The 27,288-nt window shown below is 37.7% G+C and overlaps 1 protein-coding gene across 1 annotated transcript in view; it reads left to right on the top strand.

Annotated features, from left to right (window-relative positions):
* The window catches only part of Tsc22d1 (TSC22 domain family member 1), a 154,972-nt gene extending 134,449 nt beyond the window's left edge, over positions 1–20,523 (top strand). The window contains exons 3-4 of the mRNA XM_004844229.4: positions 18,003–18,054; positions 19,187–20,523. Of these exons, the coding sequence (XP_004844286.1) occupies positions 18,003–18,054; positions 19,187–19,444 (310 nt within the window). The 3' untranslated portion in view covers positions 19,445–20,523. The remainder of the gene's footprint in view (positions 1–18,002; positions 18,055–19,186) is intronic.
* Positions 20,524–27,288: the final 6,765 nt, after the last annotated feature.

The raw sequence follows: 27,288 nt of genomic DNA, 5'->3' as shown, positions 1-27,288 counted from the left end.
TGGTTTAGTATTGTTTCTGTTTTAATATTTAGATCTTTAAACCATTTTGATTGTAGTTTAGTGCATGGCGAGAGATATAGGTCTAGTTTTAATCTTTGGCAAGTTGAAACCCAGTTTTTCCAGCACCATTTATTAAAGAGGCTATCTTTTCTCCAGTGAGGGTGTTTGGGTCCTTTATCGAAGATGAGATGGCTGAGTGTGTCTGGCATTGTTTCTGCATCTTCTAATGTGTTCCACTGGTCCTGAGGTCTGTTTCTTTGCCAGTACCATGCTGTTTTTATCCCAGTAGTTTTGTAGTCTAGTTTCAAGTTGGGGATTGTGATACCCCCTACCTTGTCTTTGTTGCCTAGAACTGCCTTTGCTATTCTAGGTCTCTTGTTCCAAATGAATATTTGGATTGTTTTCTCAAGGTCTGTGACTATGCTGCTGGAATTTCAATTGGGATGGTATTGAATCTACATAGCAGTTTTGGAAGTATGGCCATTTTCACTCTATTGGTTCTTCCTACCCAGAAGCAAGGGATGTCTTTTCATTTTCTGATATCCTCTTCAATCTCTTTTTTCAGAATGCTATAGTTTTCATGGAAAAGGTCTTTGATTTCTTTTGTTAGGTTGATTCCTAGATTTTTTGTTGTTTTCGATGCTATTGTGAAGGGGTTGTTTCTCCAGTTCCTCTTTGAGTGAATCTGTTTGTGTACAGGAAAGCTATTGACTTTTTTGTGTTGACCTTGTATCCAGCTACTCTACTGAATTTAGTTATTAAGTCTAGCAGACTTTTGGTGGAGTTCTTGGGGTCTTTTATATGGAGGTTCATGTCATCTGGAAATAATGACAATTTAACTTCTTGGTTTCCTATCTTTTTTCCTCTTATTTCTTTCTTTTGTGTAACTACTGTGGCTAATGTTTCCAAAACTATATTGAACAGAAGTGGTGATAATGGACATCCTTGTCTTGTTCCTGATTTTAGTGTGAAAGATTTCAGTTTTTGCCCATTTAGTATGATATTGGCTGTTGGTTTTTCATAGATGGCTTTTATCAGATTGAGGTAGAGACTGTCTATTCCAATTTTTTGTAGGGTTTTCATCATAAATGCATGTTGGATTTCATCAAATGCTTTTTCTGCATCTAATGAGATGATCATATGGTTTTTGTCCTTGGCTCTATTGATATAATGTATTACATTTATTGATTTGTGTATGTTAAACATCCCTGCATCCCTGGGGTGAATCCCACTTGGTCAGGCTGTATGATCTTCTTGATGATCTTCTGCATTCTGTTTGCCAGTATCTTATTAAGGATTTTTGCATCTATGTTCATTAGTAAGATTGGCCTATAGTTCTCCTTTTTGGGCTGGGTCTTTCTCTGCTTTGGGGATCAAGGTGATGCTTACTTCCAGGAATGAATTTGGGAGTATTGCTTCCCTTTCAATTTCATTGAAGAGTTTAAACAGCAGTGGCAATAGTTCTTCTCTAAATGTCTTGTAGAATTCAGCAGTAAAGCTTTCAGGGCCCTGGCTTTTCTTAGTTGGTAAGTTTTTAATTACATTTTCAATTTCCTTGGTTGATATTGGGTTGTTTTAGAATTTATAGGTCTTCTTCATTCAACTTTGGTAATTCATATGTATCAAAGAACCTGTCCATGTTTTCTGTGTTTTCCGTCTTATTGGCATATAGGTTCTCAAAGTAGGTATTGATGATCCTCTGGATTTCTGCTAGGTCAGTTGTAATTTCACCCTTTTCATTCCTAATTGCATGGATTTGGGTCTTTTTGTTCCTTTTTTTTGATAAGATTGGCTAAGGGTTTGTCAATTTTTTTTATTCTTTCCAAGAACCACCTCTTTGCTTCACTGATTTTTTGTATCTTTCTCTTAGTCTCCATTGCATTGATTTCTGCTCTGATCTTTATAATTTACTCCCTTCTATGAGCTTTGAATTTGTCCTGCTCTTCTTTTTCTAGAAGCTTGAGATTCAGCATCCAGTTGTTTATTTGAGCTGGCTGTTTTCCTAATATGAGTATTCACTGCTATGAATTTCCCTCGTAAGACTGCTTTTATTGTGTCTCACTGATTCCAATATGTTGTATTGGCATTGTCATTTAATTGTAGAAACTTGTCTGATTTCTTCTTTAATTTCCTCTGTGACCATGAGTAGTTGTTTTATGAGTAGTTTCACTTCTGCAAGTTGGAAAAGTTCTAGAGATATACTTTATAACAAATATAGTTAGCTTTCCTGAAGTGTACATCTGAAGATGGTTAAGAAGGTAAATTTTATGTGTTTTTAGTACAATAAAAATTAAACACATACATACATACAAGTAGAATTAATAGAAGAAAATATTAGCAATTTCCCCCCTCCACTCTTTCCAGTCTGCTGCCTAGATGCTTTTAAACAAACATTTTATCATGGTATAATTTAATTACAGTAAAGTTTCCCTTTTACATATACAATTCTATGAGTCTTGAAAAACACAAACTGTAGCTATACCACCACCACAATCAAGAAAAACTAAGAAATAGTTTAGTCAGCCACAAAAAGAAAACCTCCCTCTACTCTGAGAACTTGGCAATTTCTAATCTATCTCTTTTCCTATAGTTTTGCCTTTTCAGAATATCATGTAAATAGAATTGTCTAGTTTGCAGCCTTTTGAGTTTGGCTTTTTTCATTTACCATGGTATTTTTGAGATTCTTTCATGCTGTTAATAGGTATTAGTTATTTATTTCATTCCACTGCTGAGTGTTAACACTCCATTGTGTAGCTATATCATGATTTGTTTATTCATTTTCTAGTTCGGTGACATTTGGATTGCTTCTACTTTGTGGTGATTACAGTAAAGGCACTCTAAATATTAAGGTACAATTTTGATGATAACATTTTTTTTGAGAAAATAACTTGAAATTGAGATTACTGGATTTTATGAAAAGCATATGTCCAACTTTATAAGCAGCTACAAAAACCGTTTTGCAAAGTGTACCATTTTGAATTCTCTTCATCAATATATGAGTGTTCTTTTACTTTGTCATCTTGTCAATGCTTGGGATTTTAAAGTTTAAAATTATTTAAAATCTTATTTTGGCCATTCTACATAGGTATATTGTATAATGGTATCTCATTATGACTTTACTTTGGATTTCTTTGATGATGAATGGTATTTAGGATTTTTTTCATTTGCTTATTAACTATCTGTATGTCTTTGATAAAAGCATCTGTTCAGGTGTTTTGCCCATTTATTTTATTGTTCATTTTCTTGCCTTTGAGTGCTGAGTTCTTTTTGTGATTTTGATCTGATACTTGACTTGCAATATTCTTGTGGCATTGTCTTTTTTTTTTTTTTTCCCATAGCCTCACTGATAGTTTATTAGAATGGAGTTTGGGAAGGAATAATTACTTAATGTCATTCTACTTTAGGTAACCTTTCTAAAATAACTAATATATATACTTGCTTTCTTCTTCATAATATGAAAACCACACTGTTAAATCATGTCCACTGAGACGTGATGGTTACATACAGTAAACAACTTTGCCTCCACAAATAAATGTCCCCCAAAATTTGTTTTATAAGATCTGAACTAATACTTAAATGACATACATCCTCTATCAACTCTACAGTTTCAAATAAGTGAATAGTAAAAAATCAGTTTAATAACTGTATGGAACATGTTGTAAAAGACACATACTGGGCTGGGGATTTAGCTCAGTGGTTCTGCCCTCTGCCTCGCAAGCGCAAGGTCCTCAGTTTAATCCCCAGTACCAAAAAAAGAACACATACTTAGTCTTACATTCACTTCATAGTTGTATCTTTGTTTTAATTATTGTCTCCTCATTCTGAGTAGGATTTTTATTATTAAACTGTGTACTAATATGTATACAATAAAAATTATCCATGTAATGATGTTCCAATACAGGGAAAATATGTGGGAAAATATAAAGGGGCTATTTTTCTACTTTCAATTTCTTCAAAATACATATGGCTTTTTTTTTTCCTGTGGTACTGGGGATCGAACTCAGGACCTTGTGGTTGCCAGCAGGCGTGGTGCCACTGAGCTAAATCCCCGGCCCAATACATATGGATTCTAAAAGCAAAACTTACAACAATGTAGTATGGACTTCCTAGTATTTGGTGATATAATAAATTTTACCACTATACCGTAAAATGCAAGGATCATAAATGAAACTAAGACTGCAGAGATGTCACATTCTGAAGGAAGTAATATAATATTAAGTAGAGTAGAAAGACCAGTGGTATGGCACAGCCTGTAATCTCGGCACTCTGGAGGCTGAGGCAGGGGCACTGCAAGTTCAGGCCCAGCCTGGGCAATCTAGCGATTTAGGAAGACCCTGTCTCACAACAACAACAACGGCTGGGGATGTAGCTCAAGAGAAAGGCCTTCAATCCCTAGTAACACAAAAAATATTTATGGGGTATAGAATAAATTCTTAAAAAGCAAGAGTTTTCTTTCCCAAAAAAGTACCTATAGTCACAATAATCATTACATAAATGTTATTGTTATTTTGTTAAACTACAGAGCAGTAGTGTAAGAAATACAGTTCTTTGAGCATGTTCCTTTCCTTCTTATGTCAGAGCCTTTGCCCATGCTCTCTTCTTGCCTGGAATGCTCTCACACTCTTCCCGCTGGTCTGAACAACATTTCTTCTAGGGAGCCTTGCCTGTTAACGTCCCACCAGTGGCCAAATGAACATATCCTGTTACAGGCCCCATAGCACACTGGACTTCAGCACTTCTTGCAATCATTAAGTTGCTCTTATTTACCTATTTATTCCCCCAGGAGACGAAGATACAGAAAGGCACTGGTGCTCACTGTTGAGTTCTCTATATTCAACACAGTGCCTAGTACCATGCCTAGTGCTGGGGCAAGAGACAAAAAGCTCCCAGCCTGCTTCCTCCTTCCGAGCATACCGTTTGGCTCTTTCCAAGTCATCGCTTGCTTGCTCCAGTTCCCTGATGTACTTCTGCAGTTGATCTTTGATTGCTTTAGTCTGTGCCAGGTCACCCTCCAAAGACGAGATCTGCCGGTAGCCTTCAGAATGCTGCATTTCAAATTTCTCCTTGACAGTTTACAGCTCCATATGAAGGTGGTTATTCTCTGGTAAGAGGTCTGGATTCCTGGTTTCAATTTGTTGCAGCTGTGTCTCTAATTCAGCTTCGTATTCTCGGCTTCCCTCCTGGAATTTTCAGAGTTCCTCCTGTGTATTCTCTGCCCTCTGCTTGTAGATCATCGCTAGATCTTTCCAATAGTTTGCTTCTTCTTCCTCGGAGCTGAAAGTCTTTCCTGAGTCCTCCATTGTGAAAACGGGGAAGAGCTCACTCTTCTTGTGGCATGGTGTCCAGCTCAGGGGGAGAAGACGCGCGACCGCGGCGCCCTGGGCAGCTGGGCCAGGCACTGCCCCCGCCCCGCGCTCCAGCCGGCCTGTAGCATTGTTTTTTAAAGAACAAATGTTCTTTATTTTGATAAAAATCCACCTTATCCGTTTTTTTTTTCTTTCATGGACTGTGCTTTTGGTGCCATGTAAGAAATCTTTGCTAACACGGGAGTGAAAGATTTCTCCTATTTTTTTTATAGGCATTTTATTGTTTGGGATTTTATAGTTAAATCTATGGTCTGTTTAAAGTTAATATTTCATATGATGTGAGGAATGGATCGAGTTGGAGATTTTCTGGGAGGGATCCTTTTTTACATATGGTTATCTAATTGTGCCATCACCATTTGAAAAGATCATCTTTTCTGCATTAAATTGCCTTTACATGTTTGTTGAAAATCAGTTGTTTGGGTGTCTATTTCTTTCTTTTTTTGGTGTGTGGGTATCTATTTCTGACTTTCTCTTTCCGCTCCATTACTCTGTAAGTCCGTTGACCAGTAGTACCACACTGTCTTGATGGGAGTGGCTTTATGAAAAGGCTTCAGATCAAGTGAGGGTCTTTCAGCTTTTTTCTTTTTCAAAAATTATTTTGGTTACTTTAATTTATTTGCATATAATTTTAAAATAGCTATAATTTTTATACAAATAGTTTTAATGGGATTTTGATTGGAATTAAATTGAATCTATACAATTTTGGGAACAGGGAATTGACAGCTTAACAGCATTGAGTCTTTGAATCCACAAACACAGCATAGCTTACCACTTATGAGGGACTCTGATTTCTTTCATCAGTCTTTTATCATTTTTAGCATACAGATCTTGTACTTATTTCATTTAAACTTACACCTATTTTATGTATTTTCACGCTATTATAAGTGGAACCTTTAAATTTTTAAATTGTGCATTACTAATAAATAGTAAAGTAATGCAGTTGCTTTTTGTACATTGAATTTGTATCTTATGACTTTAAGAAACTTGTTTCTTGTTAGTTTTAGTAGTTTGTAAATTCTTTGAAATTTTCTTCATAGACAATCAGATTATCTGTGAATAGAGATTTTATTTTTTTCTTTATAGTCTGGATGCTTTTTCTTGCCTTATTACCTTGCTTCATTGATGTTAAAGTGCTGAGTGGACGTTCTTGCCTTTTAACCTGAAGGGGAAAACCTTTCTTTTACCATTACCTTTGATGTCTGTTAATGTTGAGAAATTTTCTTCAAGTCTCACTTTTCTGAAAGATTTTATCATAAGCAGATGGAACGTTGTCAGATGCTTTTTTCCACATTTATTGAACTGATCTGATAATTTTTCTTCTTTAGTTTGTTAATAGGGTGAATTACATTGGTTGATTTTAAAATGTTATCATGATTGATTTTTATATGTTTACCTTGCATTCCCAGAATAAATAGCACTTAGTTATGCATTATCTTTTTTATATATTTGGATTTAATTGGCTAAAATTTTGTTGAGAAGTTTTGCATCTATATTCGTTAGGCTATAGATCTATTGATTTCTTTTTCTTTTTTTCTTTTATAATTACCTGGTTTTAGTTTTAGGGGAATGCTGATTTCATACAATGTGTTGTAAAATGTTTCTTTCCTTTTGAGTTTTCTGGCAAGTTTGTATAGAATTGGTCTTATTTCTTCTTTAAACATTTAGAATTCATGAGTGAACCGATGTTGGGCAGGAAGTCTTTATAGGAAGATGTTAAACTAAAAGTCCAACTTTGTAAACAGATAAAGTCTCTTCAGGTTATCTATTTATCCTTGTGTGTATTTTGGTAGTTTATCTCTTTCTAAGAATTTGTTCATTTCATCTAAATTGTTATCTTTGTTAAAATAAATTTTGATATATATTTTCATTCAGTTTAAAATACTTTCTAATCTTCCCCTTGATTCCTTATTTAACCCATGAGTTATTTAGATGTGTTATTTTATTTCTAAGTATTTGGAAATTTTTAAAGTAATTTTATTTTACTGATTTCTAATTTAATGGTAATCAGAAAACATACTTTGGATTATTTGAATCCTTTTAAATTTATTGAGACTTTTGTTTTTGTTTTGTTATGGCTCAGAATATGATGTAACTTGATAAAAGTTCCAGGTATACTTGTAATGAATTGTGTATTCCATTGTTGGATCAAATATTATACAAAAATCAATTCAAGTGGTTGACAATATTATTCAAATGTTCTGTATACTTATTTTCTGTTTATTTGTTCTTTCAATAGTTAAGAGAGGGTTGATAAAACCTCCCAACTATTCTTGTGGATTTCTTCTTGCAATTCAACTTCTGCTTCATGCTTTTTGAAGCTTTATTATTGGTGCATAAACACTTAGAAATTTTAGGATCTCTTGATGAATTGACACTTTATCGCTATGAAGTAACTTTTATTCCTAGTAATATTCTTTGTTGGATACCCCACTTTGCCAGAGTAGTATAGCCAATATAGCTTTCTTTTTTTAAAATATAATTTTATTGGTACATTTTAGGTATACAATATAATGACATTCATCATTGGAAATTTGCACTTTACATAATCTGTCTTGGTTCTTATTTTTTCCCCATTCCTCTGCCCTCCCTTCAAGCCCTCCGCCCCTCTCTATTGACAAAGACTTTGTTTCCATTTTTTCATTTTCTCATATTAATTCCATTCCCTTCTTTCCTTTCCCCTACCCCTCCCACTTCCCCTTCCCCTTTGTCCCTTTTCTTCCTATTTCACATTAAAGCTTTCTTTTGATTATTCTCAACATAGCATATATTCTTACATCCCTTTATTGTACCTATTTGTGCCTTCATATTTAAAGTACACTTCTTATAGGCAGCATGTAGTTCTGTTTTTTCCACCCAGTCTGGGAATCTGTGCCTTTTAATTGAAGTGCTTAATTTAGGTCATTTACATCAATTACATGATACATTTCAGTAGATCAGTGATGGCAAACCTTTTATTTTTTTATTTTTATTTTTTGGTACCAGAGATTGAACTCAGGACCTTACGCTTGCAAGGCAGGTGGCAAAGTCACTGAGCTAAATCCCCAGCCTAATGGCAAACCTTGTAGAGCTTTCAGTGATACAAACAGCCTATGTGGCACATGTGCCATAAATTTGCCACCACAGATACAGATGGTTTAAATCTGTCTTGGAATTTTTTTATTTTGTTCTTTATTCCTCTTTCTCTCTTATTCTGTCTTCCTCTAGAGTGTACATTTTCTTCATTCCATTTTATCTTTCTATTTTGTATTATTAGCTTTTGAGTTTGTTTGAGACATCTTTAGCTTACTGTTCTACTTAAGTAATATAAAAACCTTAGAGCACATTGGTTCCCTCTCTCCCCTCCTGGCCTGTGTTCTATTTTTGTCATACATTTTACTTCCCATATGTTCTAGCCTATTCTTGTACATTGATATTATATTTTGCTTTAAATAGTCAATTATTTTTTAAAAGAGATATGAATAGTAAGGAAGGAAAAGGTTTTGTATTTAACTATGGAAATCATTTCTGAGTCTTCATTCTTTTGTGTAGATCTAAATTTTCATCTGGTGTCATTTTCCTTCTGTCTGAAGAACTTACTTTAAATTTTTTTACAATGCAACCCTGCCAGTGATGGATCCTTATAGTTTTGGTACATCTGAAAAAGTCTTGATTTTGCCATAAATTTTTAAAATATAATTTTACTGGGCATAAAACTGTAGATTGACACTTATTTTTTTCTTTCAGCACTGTAAAGATTCTGCTTGCTGTCTTTGGTCTAGCATTGTTTCTAACTAGAAGCTTATTTTTGTTGCTCTATATACTAAAATTGTTCTTTTTTCTGACTGCTTCTGAGATTTTCTCTTTATCATTGGTTTTTTTTAGCAATTTGACTCTATGCTTCACTGTAGTTTCTTCGCAATTACCTTGCCTTTGAGTTTGTTTAGATTCTTAGATCTGTGGGTATTGTTTTAATAAATTTGGGGAAAGTGCCATTATTTCTTAAAATATTTCTCTTTCCCTATTCTATATTGAAATTTTGTAGAGATTTCACTATAGGTATATTTGGTTTATTGAGATTGTCCATACCTCAGTGATGTTTGGTGTTTGTTCTTTTTTCTCTCCAATTTTTTATTTTGAATTATTTTGAAATTTCTTATTAATATATCACTAATATTTCTGCCCTATTCAATCTGCTGTTACAATCTCATCCAGGGTGTTTTTCTTTTAAAACATTGTGCTTTCATTTTGATTGATTTATTTGGTTTTCTTGATACCTTTTCCACCTATCTTTAATATTTTCAGCTGCCTCCTTGAATATAATAACTATTTTAATATTCCTGTCTGCAAATTGTATCATCTTTGTCATATCTGGGTCATTTTGATTGATTTTCCTCTTTATTATAAGTCATTTCCCTGCTTGTTTGTATGCCTGGTACTTTTTATTGGATGCCAGATATTGTGAATTATTGGATGTTAGAGATTTAATTTTATTAAATATCCTTGAGCTTTGTTTTGGGACAAAATTAAGTTACTTGGCAATAGTTTGATGCTTTCAAGACTCCCTTTTAAACTGCTTCCCAATGGCGAGAGCACTCTTCAGTCTAGGTCTTTCTCCTGTGAGTCTGTATGCTTCTGAGCATTCGATGCTCTGTGTTTACAAGGCTTTTTCACTGAGGCTTATGGGTAGCCCTGCTATTCCCCACCTGTATGATTTCTGAAATTTTTTCTGCCTGCTCAGCTGAAGCCTAGTGCTTGCTGCCAGATCCCCTACAGACCCCTCTCTCTGTGTTCTGTGTACCTCTTTCTCATTAAATGTTTTTTTAATCCAAATCACATAGAATGAATAGAAAAAAATTAGCAGCTCCCTTTCTCATTCCCCTCAAATCTATTGTTCCTCATATATAACTACTTTTAATTTTTAAATTTATTTTTTCTTATTTATGTCCACATTTCTATGTAACATAGTTTCTTTTTTTCTTTTTTTATTATTACTTAAATTCTTTTATTGGTTCATTTTAGGTATACAACACATTTACATTTCTCATTGGGAACTTGTACCTTTACATGATGCATCTTGGTTCTTATATTTTCCCTATTCCTAACCCTCCCTTCACCCACTCCACCCTTCCCTATTTACAAAGACTTTGTTTCCATTTTTTCCATTTCTCATCATTTTTCCTTTCCCTTCTTTCCTTTCCCCTGCCCCTCCCACTACCCCTACCCCTTTGGACCTTTTCTTCCTATTTTGCATTATCGATTATTCATTCTAATCATTGGTACATTTTAGGTATACAATATAATGACATTCATCATTTACATAGTCTCTCTTGGTTCTTATTTTTCACCCTTGCCCAGCCCTCCCTTCAACCCCTCCAGTCCTCCCTATTTACAAAGATTTTGTTACCATTTTTCCATTTTTTCATATTAATTCCATTCCCCTCTTTCCTTTCCCCTAGCCCTCCCACTTCCCCTTCCCCTTTCCCTTTTTTCTTCCTCTTTTACATTATCTATTATACATTTTAGTCCCTATTTACACTTTCAGTTTCTCACACTTGAGAAACTATTCAGTATTTATACATGTGTGTCCTATTTATTTCACTTAAGAGTATGGCCTCAATGTGCATCCATTTAGTTATAAATGTCTCTAATTTCTCATGTTTTATGGCTGAGTAGTACTCTATTTTAAAAAAACCACATTTTCTTTATCCAGTCTCCAGTTGATGGACATTTGGGCTGCTTCCAAGTTTTAGCTATTACAAATTGTGCTGCTATGAACATGGGTGTACATATAACACAAAAGAAATCAAAGACCTTTTCCATGAAAACTATAGCACTCTGAAAAGAGAGATTGAAGATGATATTAGAAAATGGAAAGACATACCCTGCTTCTGGGTAGGAAGGATCAATATAGTGAAAGTGGCCATACTTCCAAAACTGCTATAGAGATTCAATGCAATCCCAATTGAAATCCCAGAAGCATCCTTCATGGACCTTCAGAAAACAATCCAAAAATTCATTTGGAACAAGGAGAGACCCAGAATAGCAAAAGCAATTCTAGGTAACAGAGACATGGCAGGGGGTATTACAATCCCCAACTTGAAACTATACTACAAAACTACTGTGATAAAAACAGCATGGTACTGGCAAAGAAACAGACCTGAGGACCAGTGGAACAGATTAGAAGATGCAGAAACAACGCCAGACACACTCAGCCATCTCATCTTCAATAAAGGAGCCAAACACCCTCACTGGAGGAAAGATAGCCTCTTTAATAAATGGTGCTGGAAAAACTGGGTTTCAACTTGCCAAAGATTAAAACTAGACCTATATCTCTCGCCATGCACTAAACTAAAATCAAAATGGATTAAAGATCTAAATATTAAAATAGAAACACTGAACTGGCTGGAACAGAGGTTAGGTAGAACTCTTCAAGACAATGGTGTAGGAAAAGATTTTATGAACAAAACCTCAGTTGCCTATGAACTAGCACAATCAATCAACAGGTGGGATCTGTTCTTATTAAAAAGCTTCTGCACAGCAAGAGAAACCACCAGCAGTGTGAAGAGACATCCCCCAATGTAGGAAAAAATCTTCACCTGCTGTTCCTCAGACAAAGGTTACTATCTCGAATCTATAAAGAACTTAAAAAGATCAGACCTCCCAAATTTAAAGACCCAATCTGAAAATGGGCATCTGAAATGAACAGACATTTCTCAGACAAAGAAGTAGAAATAGCAAATAAATACATGAAAAAATGTTCAACATCACTGGTAAATTGAGAGATGCAAATGAAAACAACACTGAGATTCTACCTCACTCCAGAAAGAATGGTTGCTATCATGAAATCAACCAATAACAAATGCTGGCGGGACTATGGGGAAAGAGGAACCCTGTTCCACTGCTGGTTGGAGTATAGACTAGTGCAAGCACTGTAGAAATCAGTATGGAGATACCTCAAAGAACTAGGATTGGAAGTCCCATTTGACCCAGCTGGTCCCCTGCTGGGTATCTTCCCCAAAGAATTAAAAGAATCATACCACAGTGATATATGTGCACCCATGTTCATAGCAGCGCAGTTTGTAATTGCTAAAACTTGGAAGCAGCCAAAATGCCCATCAGCTGGAAACTGGATAAAGAAAATGTGCGTTTTTTGTAACATAGTATCTTTATGTTATTTCTTGCTTTTTCAGTTTTAGATATCTGATCAAGGTTGTAGTAGATTACATTCAGCTCCTTTATTCCTACCATGCAATTATTCTTCCTGCCACCTTCCCAATAAAAAGTTAAATTGGTAGAAAATTAAAAATTTGACCATGTAAATTTTATTTGTAAGTATTACATTTTTTCCCTTGCTTTGTTTTCCATAAAACTACCCTAGCTGCCTTGCCCCCTGAAAACCACAGGTGGGTTAGAGTTCATTCTCCCCCTTGCCTCTCTGCTTTTTCCCTCCCTCCAGTTCCCTTTACCTTTGCAGACCAGATACAGACCAGCTGCAGCTTTCACTTGCTTGGCTGCTGTCATCTGCAATTTGCATCCCTCTCCAGCCTGTTGATTCTCTTTGTTTTCCCCAGTGTCTGACCTTCTGGTTCCTATTTCCCACACCTTCCTTCTTTCTAGATTTGCTCCTCCATTTTGATGTTTGAACTATCTACATATTTTTACTCTAGTTTTGCACTCAAATGATGATTTGACCAAGTAAAGAATTCTAGATTTTAAAAAACCTTTTCTTTCAGAGTTTTAAATACATTTTCTCCATTATTTTCTGACAGCCAGAAAAATCATTCTGGTGCTAGTTTCTATGTTTGGAACTTGTTCTTACCATTTGGAATTTAGGATTTTTTCCCTGTCATGATCTGAAGCTTCGTGGTGCTACACTTGGTGTGAGGCTTTTTTCATTTATTGTAGTGGGTACTTGGTCATGTCTTAATCTGGAGACCTGTGCCCTTCAGTTCTGGAAAACTTAAATGATTATGTTCCCTCTGTTCTCTCTTTTTAGCACTCATCCTATTTTGATATTGGATCTCCTAAGTTCATTTTTTAACTCTCTTATTTTTTAATTTCACAACTCACCTCTTTTAATTTTGTTCTAATTTTTGGAAGATTTTATCTTTATCTTCCAGTCTTTTATGTCTTTTATGTACAGCTTTTTCTTTTTTATTTGCCACTCCTTTCTGACAGTGGAGGGGATCCAGCACTAAGGCATTACTCATTGTTTATAAATCAGTTTTTTCTGACTTTATTTCAGCTTATTTGAAATATTTTTTAAATGGACAGATAAACATGTATTCATTGTATACAAAATTGTTTTTTGAAGTATACATACATTATGGATGGTTAAATCTAGCTAATAGATATATGACTTCACATATTTATCATTTTGTGATGAGAACACTTAATATCCATTCTCTTTGCATTTAAAAAATACAGTATATCATAATGACAGTTATTATGCTGTAAAACAGGTTTTTTAAACTTCCTTCTCCCATCTACCTGCAGTTATATATCCTTTCACCTGTATCCTCCCATTCTTCTCTTTCCTCAACCACCCCAGCCCCTGGTAACCACTGTTCTATTATTTACTTTTGTGAGATCAGCTTTTTTAGATTCTACATACAAGTGAGATCATGCAGTATTTGTCTTTCTGTGCCTGACCTGTTTCACTTAATGTCGTCCATTTCTATCCATGCTGTTGCAAATAATAGGGGTTTTTTTAATGGCTGACTAGTATTTTACTATGTAGAGGATACATATACCACATTTTAAAAAACTGGTCATTGTGTGATTTTATTTGCTAAATGTGGTAACTACTACCAATACCTAGTAAGAATAAGCTACAAAGTAGAAATGACCTGAAAGTCCCTAGACGACAGTGACTGGGTCAGGTGCAGGGTGCTGTGCCTTAACTGCATCCTTGTCAGTCAATTTAGATCTCCAAGGAGTTTGGATAGGAGGAGAGTGTCCTGGTTACAGGTGGTGGATCACCACCTGTACTAGTATTGGCTAAGTGAGATCATGTTTGGAGAAAAGTATGTATTACTGGATTAGAAATACAGGCCCTGCTCCTCTTCTCCTATTGCTTTCGCTTGCTTGATACTGAGATGCAGAGATAGTTGAATTGGAATCCATGTAGAAAGGTTCTTTGACAGACAACAATAGCAAAATATCCCAGTCTCAAATGCCCAGGCCCTTGCCTGCGTTTCTGATTACCCATGGGAATTACCCAATGCCCAAAGCTGATTTGTGTGATCTGTCTTTCCTGGTGGCTTATAGTGTTTTCCTTGTCCTATTAGCAAGACTTCAGTGAGCTCTGAGTAGGCACAAGACTCATAGATACTTTGCCTTGCAAATATTTCTAGCCATTTGCACCTCAAACATTTTTTACCCAGTGGTTTTCTTCCATAAAGCTTTCCTCCATTTCCTTTGCCTCCTTTTTCAGATTGTCTTTTCAATTTTCATATAAAATTCCAGTTTTATGGGAATCTAGCACATTTATATAAAAGATTATCAAGATTAGATTTCTAATCATTTTCTTGGTTACACATCGCTTGGCCCAGCAAATTCTCCAGAAGTGTATACACACACACACACACACACACACACACACACACACTTACAAAGATGTTTCTTGCAGTTTTATTTAAAATAGAAAACATTGGAGATAAAATGTTGCTTAGTAGGAATTTGGGTTAAGTAGACTATGGTTGCTTATATTTGCTTCTGTGGCATACATAATACAATAGGCAATTAGTTGAAATAATTGAACTAAAATATAATCAACTTATCTCTGTTTATGTTCAAGAACAACATGAATAAATAAAATTAATTCAATAATATTTTAAAACTCCAGTAGGGGATTTTTAATTCATTTATTTATATGACCTTAGAGGATTTTGTTCAAGTTCTTTTTATTGCTGAAGATGGAGCTTTCTTCAATACCTCCTCCTCTGGAGTTGGTACGCAGTTTAAAAATGTAAATGGACCTTTTTCACAGTTGTAGTTATAATCTAAACTTTCAAAATATAGAAACTATTAAATAGTAAATAATGCTGCTTAGCATTCATAGACAATAGGACTATATGACTGTTAGTCAAGTTCTGCTTTTTTAAGCCTCTACTTACTGTTTCCTATTACAAGAAATGGGAGGGAGACTTCTTTAAAAATTGTATCATATTTAATTCTTACAAATATGCTAACATTTATATTCAAGTATGAATCCTAACAAATGAACCTTATAATGAAAGTGAGTTTTATTGTTTCGTAGTTAGTCACCTAAAAGAGAATCATCTTCTTTATCTGTTGCATTCACCAGATTTGTTTCCTAATTGCTTTAGACAGTTCTCAAACCCCCCCCCCCCCCCCCCGCCAGATTTGAGTCAACTTCAAAGACTGTGTATAGGGCTCTGATGAGGGTTTTGGGGAAGGATGCTCCTTGAGGGAGAGACATGTCTGTGTTATCTGCCGGCCTGCCTGTCTGTACGTCTGTGTCTCAATCTGTCTGTCTCTCTCTGTGTCAGTAGAGTATATATTTATGTTCTGTGGTCAAATTTTATGTTGGATTTATTTGTGACAATTTGCCTATGGAATAGAGGTCCGAATATGTGCTCAAGATTTTGTTTGTTTTTATAGTATGTACCATTAGAGGGCAGTATTGTAGAAGTTAAATTTTCCTTCTCAAAGACTGCAAACTATACGGTATGTATAATAAGCAAAATTCTGGCCTTGGATTTATAACATGCTAATTATAACCTTAATTGATGCATCCTTTCCAATAAATTAATAGAGGTAATTCTGTTATAATTTTAGCCATTTTACCACCAAATATTTCTTGATTTTTATTTGGCAAAGGGAATTAGTTGATCATTGTGGCCATAGGTGAAATAGACGTGAGCCTGCAGCATCTCTTGGCTACTTAACTATTTTTAAATACCATCAAACCTCCCTTTTCACTGCTTCTGGAAACTAAAAATAGGCAAAGAGACTACCTTCAAGGAATTGTGTGCTTTCAAAATGTACTTCACAATATTTCAATACCTCAGATGTAAGAAGGCTCATAGGATTGGGACTTAGGGGAATTGCCATTTCCAAAAACTTGCCTTAGGGATTAGATGAAAATAGATCTATTTAGGATTCAAGCTGTGGATTGACTTTTCTAGCTATGAATGGAAGAAGTCATATTTAGTTACTAGTGCTGTTGGGAGATGCGATTTTAAGGCTTATGGCTTTGGGACATTTTGGAAAGATCCCTTGTTTCATCCTGTGGATTCCTTTGATTCAATTTTTATTTATCTAGTAAAGAAATGTACTTTTTGTTTGTTTGTACAAGTAGTAACTGATAAATTCATCCAAAGGTAGGATTTCAAAAACCAAATGGAATTTTTTTTTCTAAAAAAGAGAATTTATGTATTTCTGCAGTTCAGTTATCATCTTTATAAATAAAACAGCCTGTAAAATCCTCCCCTTAACTGTTGCCTGTAAGAACCAGATAATTGAAATTGAGACACTCCTGCAAGGCTTTAGCAGTGGGACTGGGCATGCCCAGTAGCTCAGATGGGTCTGGTTGCAAATAGGAAGCTTTCTCCGTTCAGCAGCCACGGGAACAGGCCGCTCGGGGGACAGGGGTCTGACTCCCTTAAACGTAAGCAGATGCGGGGCACCAATTGTCTCTGAAGGGACCCTGGGCGGTCGGGCTCCTGCCGAAGCTGTAGCCTGGGTGCTATGGCCGCGGGTCCTGGTAGCCATGCAGCAGCCCCTCCACCCGCGGCCTGGGCAGCCCCCGGGAGGAGCAGGGCTGGAGACGGGAGGCGGGGGAGCCAGCGGGAAGGGCGGGGAAGGTGGAGGGCGGGCCTGTGAAGAGCCGGCCAATCGGCACGGTGCTGTCCTGCATTTATGTTGCACTGAAACCAGGAGACCTGGTCTAGAGCCCAGTAGAGCGGCGTTCGGATCCTGGAGGCCTCGCACACTGCTAGGATCCGCATCTTCCCTGGATCGCCAAGCCCCAGAAGCCGGGTTTCTTTAAACCAGCTCTGTATATTTTTCTCTTCCCCTGGGCTGCAGAAAACCAGAAGATTTTTATCTAGCTCAAACAAGCCTGCTGGTGCCCCCTCCTTTTTCCCACGAGGGTGTTTTTGGCAGCAATTGTATGAAATCCCAATGGTGTAGACCAGTGGCGATGGATCTAGGAGTTTACCAACTGAGACATTTTTCAATTTCTTTCTTGTCATCTTTGCTGGGGACTGAAAACGCTTCTGTGAGACTTGACAATAGGTAAATGTCGGCTGTGATAGTTTCCTTCAGTTTATTCATAAGATGCTTATAATTGGGTAAAAGCCAGGCGAATTCCTTTGTCCATTGCTGAGAGGTTACTGTGACATAGATGTTGGTTTTATAAATGTTCCGAATTGCCTTATTTTTGAAGGTCTAGCCCGAGAACAGGCTTTTTCACATTATGTAATTTAGCCTTTTGTGACTCCCTCAAATAGGGAAATGCCTGGATGTTCATAAGAGTGGCTGGTATTTTCTGGAGCGTGACACATTTCATAGCGTTAAAGACTATTCAAAATATAATGCTAGTAACATCACAGAACGGGGAGATTCATCTTTATCTTGGATGTTTTAAATTCCATTTATCAATGATCTCTTTTTTTCAATCTTTTTCAGCTCTGCTGGTGCAAGTGTGGTAGCTATCGACAACAAAATCGAGCAAGCTATGGTATGTACTAATTAAAAAGTGTACTAACTGTGAGCACAGCACAGAAAGCGAGGTGTCTTCAGGTGCAACCAGAGAGCATCCCTTAGGTTTAGATGATGTCGACTGCTCTTCATACATTTAGAAATGCTGGCACTGTCTTCTGCCAGCATGAAGCCACATACCGCGGCTGCCAAAGAGGGAGAAAGGGACCCTAGGGGTACAAGACATGCTCCTTTCTTGGACAGATTTCACAAAAGTAGGGATTTCTTCTGGGCGTCCCTTTTTGCTGGGAAGCAGTGCCCTAGTGTCTTTTTCCGTTGGTCCCGGGCACATCTTTAGGGATGTGGCTTTACTAAGAATCCTAAGGTTTTACTAGGAAGCTGCGGGGGAGGGGGATAGAACTGGGGATCCCGGGAAAGGGCCCCCCTAACGGTGCAGACAGATCCCCAGATATGCATGCTACTGGACAATGAAGGAGAATCGGAGAAAAGTTTTGTTTTCTCAGCCTGTGCCTGGATTTTTCCTATTTTTTTATTTCCGCCTTGGCCGTTCTTTGTTATTGGAGCAGCGCCTGTGGCTCTTCTCACGGGATTCTCTGGCCACTGTTGCTAGGCAAACTCGAACCTTTAATTCGGAGCTATAAATAACTTGGGCTCCTATTGGCTGCGATGGCTGCCCAGGTTTCTGTGATGTCAGCTTAATCTCGAAGGGGGTAGGGGTGCTGGGGGTGGAGGGAAGAAAATGCGGCAACATGCTCTGTAGGAACTGGCTGTAGCCGGTGCTGAGGGAGGCGTCTCTGCAGACCTGGGAGGGACTTGGGGGCGGGGAGGTGGACACTGGGCTGCGGGCCTGGAAGTCCAGGCAGCCAGCTCAGGAATAGGCTTGGGGAATGCAAGGCCCCAGGCAAAGAATCCCTGGTGCTTTTTGCCGTCTCCAATAGGAAACTGACTGTATGCATCCCTGGCTAATGTCTGCAGAGAAGGCATAGAATTTTTAAAAGCTTATCACTTACACATTAAATTTAACTATTGTATAGTTGTATTCAGATTTCCCCAAGTGTCCTTTAAAGAACTTTAAGGACAGAATATGTAGCTGTGCGAAATAACTCTAGAAATTCAGAGTCCAGAAATAGTTAAACTTTTTTTTCTTTCAGGATCTGGTGAAGAGCCACTTGATGTATGCGGTTAGAGAGGAGGTGGAGGTCCTTAAAGAGCAAATCAAAGAACTAATAGAGAAAAATTCCCAGCTGGAGCAGGAAAACAATCTGCTGAAGACACTGGCCAGTCCTGAGCAGCTTGCCCAGTTTCAGGCCCAGCTGCAGACTGGCTCCCCTCCTGCCACCACACAGCCACAGGGGAGCACACAGCCCCCTGCCCAGCCAGCATCCCAGGGCTCAGGACCAACTGCGTAGGCTGCTGTGTCCCCATGGAACTGGCTGCTATCTGATCTGAACAGACGAAGAAGATGTACTAGGGAGAATCCACATCCACAGTCACCCATTTCATTGCTTGCTGCAAAAGAGACGTGAGACTGACATGCCATTATCTCTTTTTTCCAGTATTAAGCACTCCTAAGCTTTGGGCTGAAGACATGTATTAGCCAGGTAAATTAAAGGTTAATCAGAGAATTAGCATGGATGTACCCTGTGCGGCTTGGCAGATACTGGAGGAATGGTTTAATTGCTGAGGAGCTGAGTGCCTTTCCATCCCTTCCCTGCTGTCCACCCCACTTCCAAGAGTGCTCTCTCCTGCTTGCACAGTTTACTGCATGGGGTCCGGAGGCAGTGGAGCTCCTCACTGAACTTTGCTCTCCTCTCCTCCCACCATGAGGAACTTGAAAGGGAGGCAAGAGACAAGACAAATGAGGGGGAATGCAGTTAATTGTACAAACTGATGACTGTCACCCAAATACATTAAAAAAAAAAAAGTATTGTGCCTCTTTTTCTGAAATAGCAGATGACACAAAACTATTAGTGGGAAAATGGTGACAGGTAGCTGGAATCTAGGCTATCTTACTATGAAGGTTGTTTTGCTTATTGTATATTTGTGTATGTAGTGTAACTTTTGTACAATAGAGGACTATAACTACTATTTAGGTTGTACAGATTGAAATTTAGATGTTTCATTGGCTGTTTGAAGAGGTGTGGATTGTCTTTTATATAGAAATCTACATGAAAACTAACACAAACCACATCTGAAAAAATTTTAAGAATTTGGCACAGTTAGTCACTTTGTGTAATCTGAAATCTAGCTGCTGAATATCTTAAAGTAAATCTCTGTTCTCTGAAGTTTTTTGATTGAGCTGGTTGAATACTTTGAAAAGTGATCAATTCTAGCTAATGAATCAATTTCCCAGTAAGATTCTGCATATTACCTGTATAGTAGTCATATGGATATATTTCTGTGCATGTTTGTTACACAGTTGTAAGGTGTCCCTGTATTTAACTGTTGTACTTGTCAACTTTCAATAAAGCATATAAAATGTTGATAAGCAAGTGTTTCCATATTACGGTGTTAACATAATTACAGTCATTTTCACAACTATTTTCATATAAAGTTATGCAATTTGGCCAGTATAGAACTGAAAGAGAGAGGAAGGGCTGCACAAAGTAGGGGTGCCTGTGATTTGTCTATAGAAGTAAAGGAAATTGATACTGAATTGTTCAATCAGTAAGAGAAGAGATGGGAGGAAACGGCTCACTTTTCACTATTACGTGATTTCGATGAGTGGTTTCACCTCTATGGGCTGATGAGGAGGACTGAAGATACTGTCTTAAATTTCCCTTTGGCATTAAATTCTGGGAGTCCGTGAAGATCTTTATTTTCCAATGTGTATTGAACAAAGGGGGAATGATCCTTATTGTGTGTATAATCCCAATAAACAGTTCTAGAATCAGAAGATGAAAATTTAAAAAGCTGATTTCCCATACAAGAACTCTTGTTACCTTGGTTGAGGTGTCTTTCATAGGATGAAATGAATTTCTAACCCCTGGGACAGTAATTTGTTTTGCCCAAGTAGGCATATTGCAGTGGTTGCTTGTACTGGATTTGAGGTGGGCCCTGATGACCAAGGGAGTCCCTCCCAGTTAAATTCTGTAAGACTGTCAAACAGGTCAAATTTTAAAAACACTGGAGTCCTGAAGCAAATAGACTGAGCCTGAGAGGTCCTACCCTGCTGTAGGTACAATGTCAGTAAGCAAGTAAACAGGATGGACTTGGCTCTGTAATCTGTCCTAGGACCTTATCAATAACCCTCTGCCCAAGGGGAATCAGGCATATGCAAGCTCCAAGCCTTACTTCCTTGCAGGACAAGAGCTTAACTCTTTGAATCCTTAATTGCTCTAATGCAGAGCTGGCGGGAGACTGATAAGTGGACATCAGAACTTCCTGAAAAGAATTGTTAGACAGTGTGCCTGGTATAAGGCGGAAGTATTGAAACAGTGAACTGCTGACCATCACAAGCTGATGGCAGTTGGCATGAAGATGTTTGGGGAATTTGGAGAGGACTTGAAAAAAATCACTATCCTATTAGATAACTTCAGTTTAAACAAAGGGATACTTAGGTAGTAATTCTATTTTCTTGAAAAAGAAAACTACAGTGGACAGAAATCCCTAGCCTTTCATCTTTTATGTTTTTAATGAAGTTCCTTAATGCTTTAGGTGATAATTGTGGAATATTCAAGAAACCTCAATCTCTTCTTCATTATTTAATAGACCTTTGGGTCTATTAAAAATGGAAAATTCATCAAATTTTGCTAGCTGAATATTGTATGTGAGATAATGAATTACTAAAATGAAAAGATGTTTTTATACGTGTTTCTTATTTTAGTAATTACTAAACATGCTTTTAAGTGATTGACGTGTTTAAGTATATTTAGTGATTTGAAAAGGCAGTTTGCTGCTTATAGACCTGACTAGGCCTTGTCAGCCTGTGGGTTATTATATAATTGATTATATCACACTTGTTCTGTGGAGCAGGAACAATTTCTAAAGGGAATGGAATGTTGTAGGAGCACTGAATGTTCATGACATCAGCAACTGCTGTTTAGTGAAGGAGAAAGAGAAACATGATTTTAATGAATGTTGGCTTTCTGTTTCAAATTAACGATGTTTATAATTCAGTAACTGTGCTTTTTTTGCATACTTTAAAAGCAAAAATTGACTTTTCAGTGTGAATGTCATACCAGAATCAGTTTTAAATTTACACAAGATATGTATAGAAGTTCATTATAACTGAAATTAGATGTGAAAATGAACTTAAAATGCAAACCCTACCAGCCCTTGTGTTACATGAAATAAATAGTTGACGCTACTAGGGCCTGACAAGCTGACTGCTTTTAGACGTTAACCTCTAAATCTGTTCCAACAGCAATAATAGCTTTAAGATTAGGATAGGGGCAGAGAAAATGAAGTTTTTTCTTCTTTTTAGACAAAATGGCCTGGAAGTGGAGGACTGCCATTAGAACTTGGAAGCAGATGGTGCAGTAAGGTCCCTGAGCTGGTGGGCGTGTGGGAGGAGTTCGGATGTGAGGCTCCTGGTGCCAGGCCCTGTGAGAACTAGGTGCCTGATCTTTGGGTGAGGAACCCCTCAGACCTGCTTCCCATTTGTAAACTAAAGATCATAAGGAATCTATCCTGTCTTAGATGCTACAATCCTGTGTGTTTCACGATGACTTTATTTTATTCCTGTGGTCTTTGGAAGCGGGGATATATGTGTGATGTGTTTTTGTTCATTTAACTTCTTGGGCCAAAATTAATTTGGTTTTAATCCTAGCTCTGCAATTAATATCTCAGTGACCTCAGGCACATTATTTGCTGGTCTCTATTTCCTCATGATTAAAAATGGGGACATTCTGTCTCCACAGGGGTTTTGGAAGGCTAATGCTAGAAGGCAGTAGACCTAGAAATGGTTTCAGAGCAACTCATCAAAGAGTATTAACTTTCTATTATTTTTGAGTCATTAGTCCTCTTGTTTGTGTTTGTTTAAATGTGTAATTTTATCTTTTTCCTAGGAATAAAGCTGTGCCAGCTTGATTTTCTAAGAGCACTTGATGTAACATCTGATACTAGTGACTGTTCAAACTATACTAGGAAAGCACAAATAGAAAGAAAAATGTCTTTTAGAATATGGACAGAAATGTACCGTTTCATCTAAAAAATAATACCAAATGACAGCTGTTTCACTGATGTGAATTGGGGAAATTGGAAACTGTCCATGTTTGAAAATAATATTGGTAGAAGTAAATAAATGATTTCAGATAGGGAATATAGATCTTAAGTTATTAATTCCATTATGGAAGAAATCTCCATGTAAAGCAGTGCTGTGGAAGGCCAGGCAGGAAGTCGCTGAGATTTGTAATTGGGCCCTGCTAATAGGGGCTGCTGCTGAACCCAGGACCTTGTGCATATTAGGCAAGCACTCTGTCTCGGAGCTACACCCTTACGTTAGGATCTGTGCTTTAAACCAGGTATTTCAGACACTAATTTCTATCAGATATGACAGATGACAGGGAAGTCCCTTGAGTGAGTGAGGGTAAGGCAGTAGGAAGTGTAGTGACTGTGGCAATTGGAGAGTGGGTGCTCCATCTAACAGAGACAGGATAGCTACCACTAGGGCTTCATCCAGTTGTTGCCATGTGGGAATTCAAACACTGTGTTGCCAGAACTTCCCATTTTTCAAGATCCAGAACTCTAGGCCTCTGCCTGGAAATTGCTGTCTTCTAGACACTGCAGACCAAACAGAAGCATACCTACTAAGCAGGTGAACCTATAGGCCACAAGCTTTCATGCCTGCTTTCTATCTTGTGCCCATCTGAGGAACTAGCCTTCTGCCCTAGGCAGCAGCTCAAAGCAAGACAAATCAGAAAAACATTTTTGATGAGAGGAAGTGGGTATAGGCTATCTGTTAAAGTGTTTATTGAATATCTTCTACATGCTGGAGATAAGTACAGTGAACAAGCCACAGTCCCTGTCCTCAAGGAGAGCTCATGCACCTGCCTTTAAGACAAACGAGATCACTTGTTTTCTGGCGAAAATTGCCTTCTCTGATATATCTATATTATTCCTTTATTGTTTCTTCTCAGGTGAATCTTTGGGAAAAATATTTCTGGGAGTTCTTTTAAGAGCTCTTGTTAACTGGGTAGCATTTCCTTGTGGTAGTGTGATCCTACCACTGCATTATATAGCTGACTCATGGGGAGACCATGATTGTGTTTGCAAATGTGTGTGCTACAAGGTTGCATCTCACACACCTCAAATTTCCACAACAAAATATTTTGATTAAGATACTCTGCCTTATTGTTGCATGAGTACATTCATTTCATGCCCCAGTATGTGGTTTGTAGTCATTGTAAATTAAGAGATCAAGAAAACAGAAGATTCAGTGCCCTCCTTAAGGAGCGAGACTATGATGGAGGCTTTTAGGGTGATCAAATATACTGGTTTTCCCAGAGACTTAGGGTGTTCCCAGAAAGTAGGACTTTCAGTGTTAAAACGAGGTAAGTCCTAGGTTTAGTAAATAGATGAGCACTGAAGTGAGCAAACACTACTGAGTTAGCCTGTAAGAAAACCATTCCCAGTGATTTGTTATTCCTTCCTGGGATAGAGAAGACTTGGTGACCTTGGAGATGTCAGGACCTTTCTGGCTTGGGACCCAGAATGACTGAAGTAGAATGTCCGCCAATAACCCAAATCCAAGCAGCACAGTTTCATGAGCAAGAGTGTTCCTCTCACCATTAGGCATTCTAGAATCTTCTCCTGCAGTGTCTAATCTTGGCTAATATGGAAATTAGTACAGTGGAGTGCTGCTGTCAAAACACCTAAATCCTATGGTATTGATAATGGTGGTAGTAGTGATGAAACTACTGAAGGTTAGAGAGCTTGAATTCCACATTGTGAAGTGACAGAACATTTTCTAAAATTCATCTGCAGTAACTTAGAAGGCTGACCATGTGCCTTATGTGTTACTCAGGAACCAGAGTTATGGAGAGCTGTTACTCCTCACTCTTTGGGAATAAACTCCACTGGGTTACTTTTCCCGTGTTCTTGAGAGAAAGGTGAGCTCAGGAAAGAATTAATTTTAAATACAGAGGAAAGAGAAGAAAAAGTGCAGAAATTTGGGGCTTTCTAGTACTAGAAAACCCTAGTGCTTCTGGATCCCAAAGAGTTGAAAATAAGACTAAAAAATCAGTAAAGTCCCATTAAGCTTTTCAATTAAGCAGAGTGCTTCATTCCTTCATCAAAGATCAGACAAAGGGTGAGAATCCTCATACATGACTATTGTTTCCTATGATTTCTAGGTGGTCCCTTCTGCTGAGAGGGGTCAAGAGAGAGGAAATAATAAAAAATAAACCAGGTATGTGCAGAAAAATATTTCAGGTCCTGCTACTGACACACTGAATTTGATTATAAACAGAAAAGGGAGACTTCTAGGTTTTTGAGAAACTTTTACTGCCAAGGAAAACTCAAGCTAATCCAGACTTAAAAACAAAACTTTGTTGGAACCTTTGAATAATCTGAAGGCACCCCAACCTTGCAAGAGTTAGAATGGGGCAAAGTGGGTGTTGAAAGCTGCTAGCTCCTAAGAAGAGCATTCTTCCCATCACCCACTTCATTTGTGGCCCTGGGAATATTGGACAAGAGAAGCTCCCCACAGGGTGGAGAACAATGTGCCTAGAGAGAGGAATCAGGGTCTAATCAAATAACTCCCCCATTGATAGAACATGGGTCTTCTCCATCCCTGCCCATCAAGATTCCATAGTTGCCGGCGACTGGGACCTCTCATGTATCTCCAATGGACGTTTCTTTGCAGCTCCTGTGCCCGCCACTGGGCAATGTCAATGGAGAGGAGATACTTTGTTGTAGTTCATAGATCTCCAGACTTTAGAAAGTTACAGACATACCTGTGCCTCACACGAAGATTCTTGGAGTTGATATAGAAGTTAGATGGGACTTTGGGTTGTTGTCCCAGGAAGGGGGGGTGTGTTCTATCAGGGCAAGAAGTTGAAATGCTTATTTGGATTCATTGGCAGAGACTGGCAGATGTTTACCAAAAAAAATCTCTTCTGCTTTCTGGGCACAGAGACTGAATTTATTTACCAGATTCCCTTGCAGCTGGATGAGCCTGTGCAATTGAATTCTACCAAAGAAATGTGGCTTGTCATTTCTAGCTAGGCCTATGATAAAAATTTCCTCTGTGCAATCCTCCATGTTCTTTCCTCTCCAGTCAACAGGTTGGAGACAATGACAGCCACTTTGAAAACCATGTGTTGAAAAATGGCAGAGCCTTATCATCCCGAGCCCTTGGGTGACAGAGTGGAACACAGTCCTCCCCCATCTCTCAACCTGGAACTACTCAGGACTGTTGTAAGAGAGCAAGAAAGAAATTTCTTTGCTTTCAACACACATTTTTGAGTCTAATATCTTAACTGATACACAAACCTATGAAATACATGAAACAATATTAGGAAGCAATATAACTGCAGATGAACATAGTGAAAATTCCATATATCAGAATCAGGGAGCAGTAAACAGATGAATAGAGACATTAAAAAGGTAAATCTTGACGTTGACTTTGAAGAAGCTGTAATATAATTAATACAGGAAGAATAATTTTTGGCAAAGTTATAGAAAACAATTGCTTTCCTATGTGTACGAATGAATTATTTTCCTAAGAGTTTAGAAAAATACTTCTATGCATTGAGAATCGGCCTGCTAAAGTTGTAAAGTTTAACTCATTTTGAGGAACACCAGTGGCAAAAAGTCAGCTGAGATAGAGATGATAATCTGGTGGTCCTTGGGTCATGACAGGGCCACTGACCACAGCTGGCTTTCAGACCTTTTTAAAAAACGGATTAGTGACATCTCTTTTGAAGCTGAGGTACTGTTCTGAGTTCTAGCAACCTTGAACCTGTATTGCCTCATAACAGCAGTCAGCTGCTGCTGAGTCATCACTGCTGTTCACTGGGGGCCAGGCATGGCCCTCCGGCCACAGTCCCACCATGCCTGTGACACTCCCATACTGTCAGATGCCAGCATGCCCTCTTATCCAACACCACACTTGATCCAGGTAGGCACTTGAGGTTGTGATCCAAGCCATACAACAGCTGATTCTTAAAATATTGTACCTTCATTCATTGGATTCTCCTTTTATAATTCAAATGTGTGGACCCTTAAAGAAGAAAATGATTACATCTTATTCTCATGTCTGTGGGGTTTTATTTTACTTCATAGATCCAAACAGTTGAAAATGCACAAA

This window comes from Heterocephalus glaber, unplaced genomic scaffold (assembly GCF_053883595.1).
Source record: "Heterocephalus glaber isolate CG9 unplaced genomic scaffold, H.glaber_assembly_v1.0 deba00001666, whole genome shotgun sequence".
NCBI classification, from domain to species: Eukaryota; Metazoa; Chordata; class Mammalia; order Rodentia; family Bathyergidae; genus Heterocephalus; species Heterocephalus glaber.
Note: the sequence above shows the minus strand (reverse complement) of the source record. Positions and strands in the feature narration are given on the sequence as shown.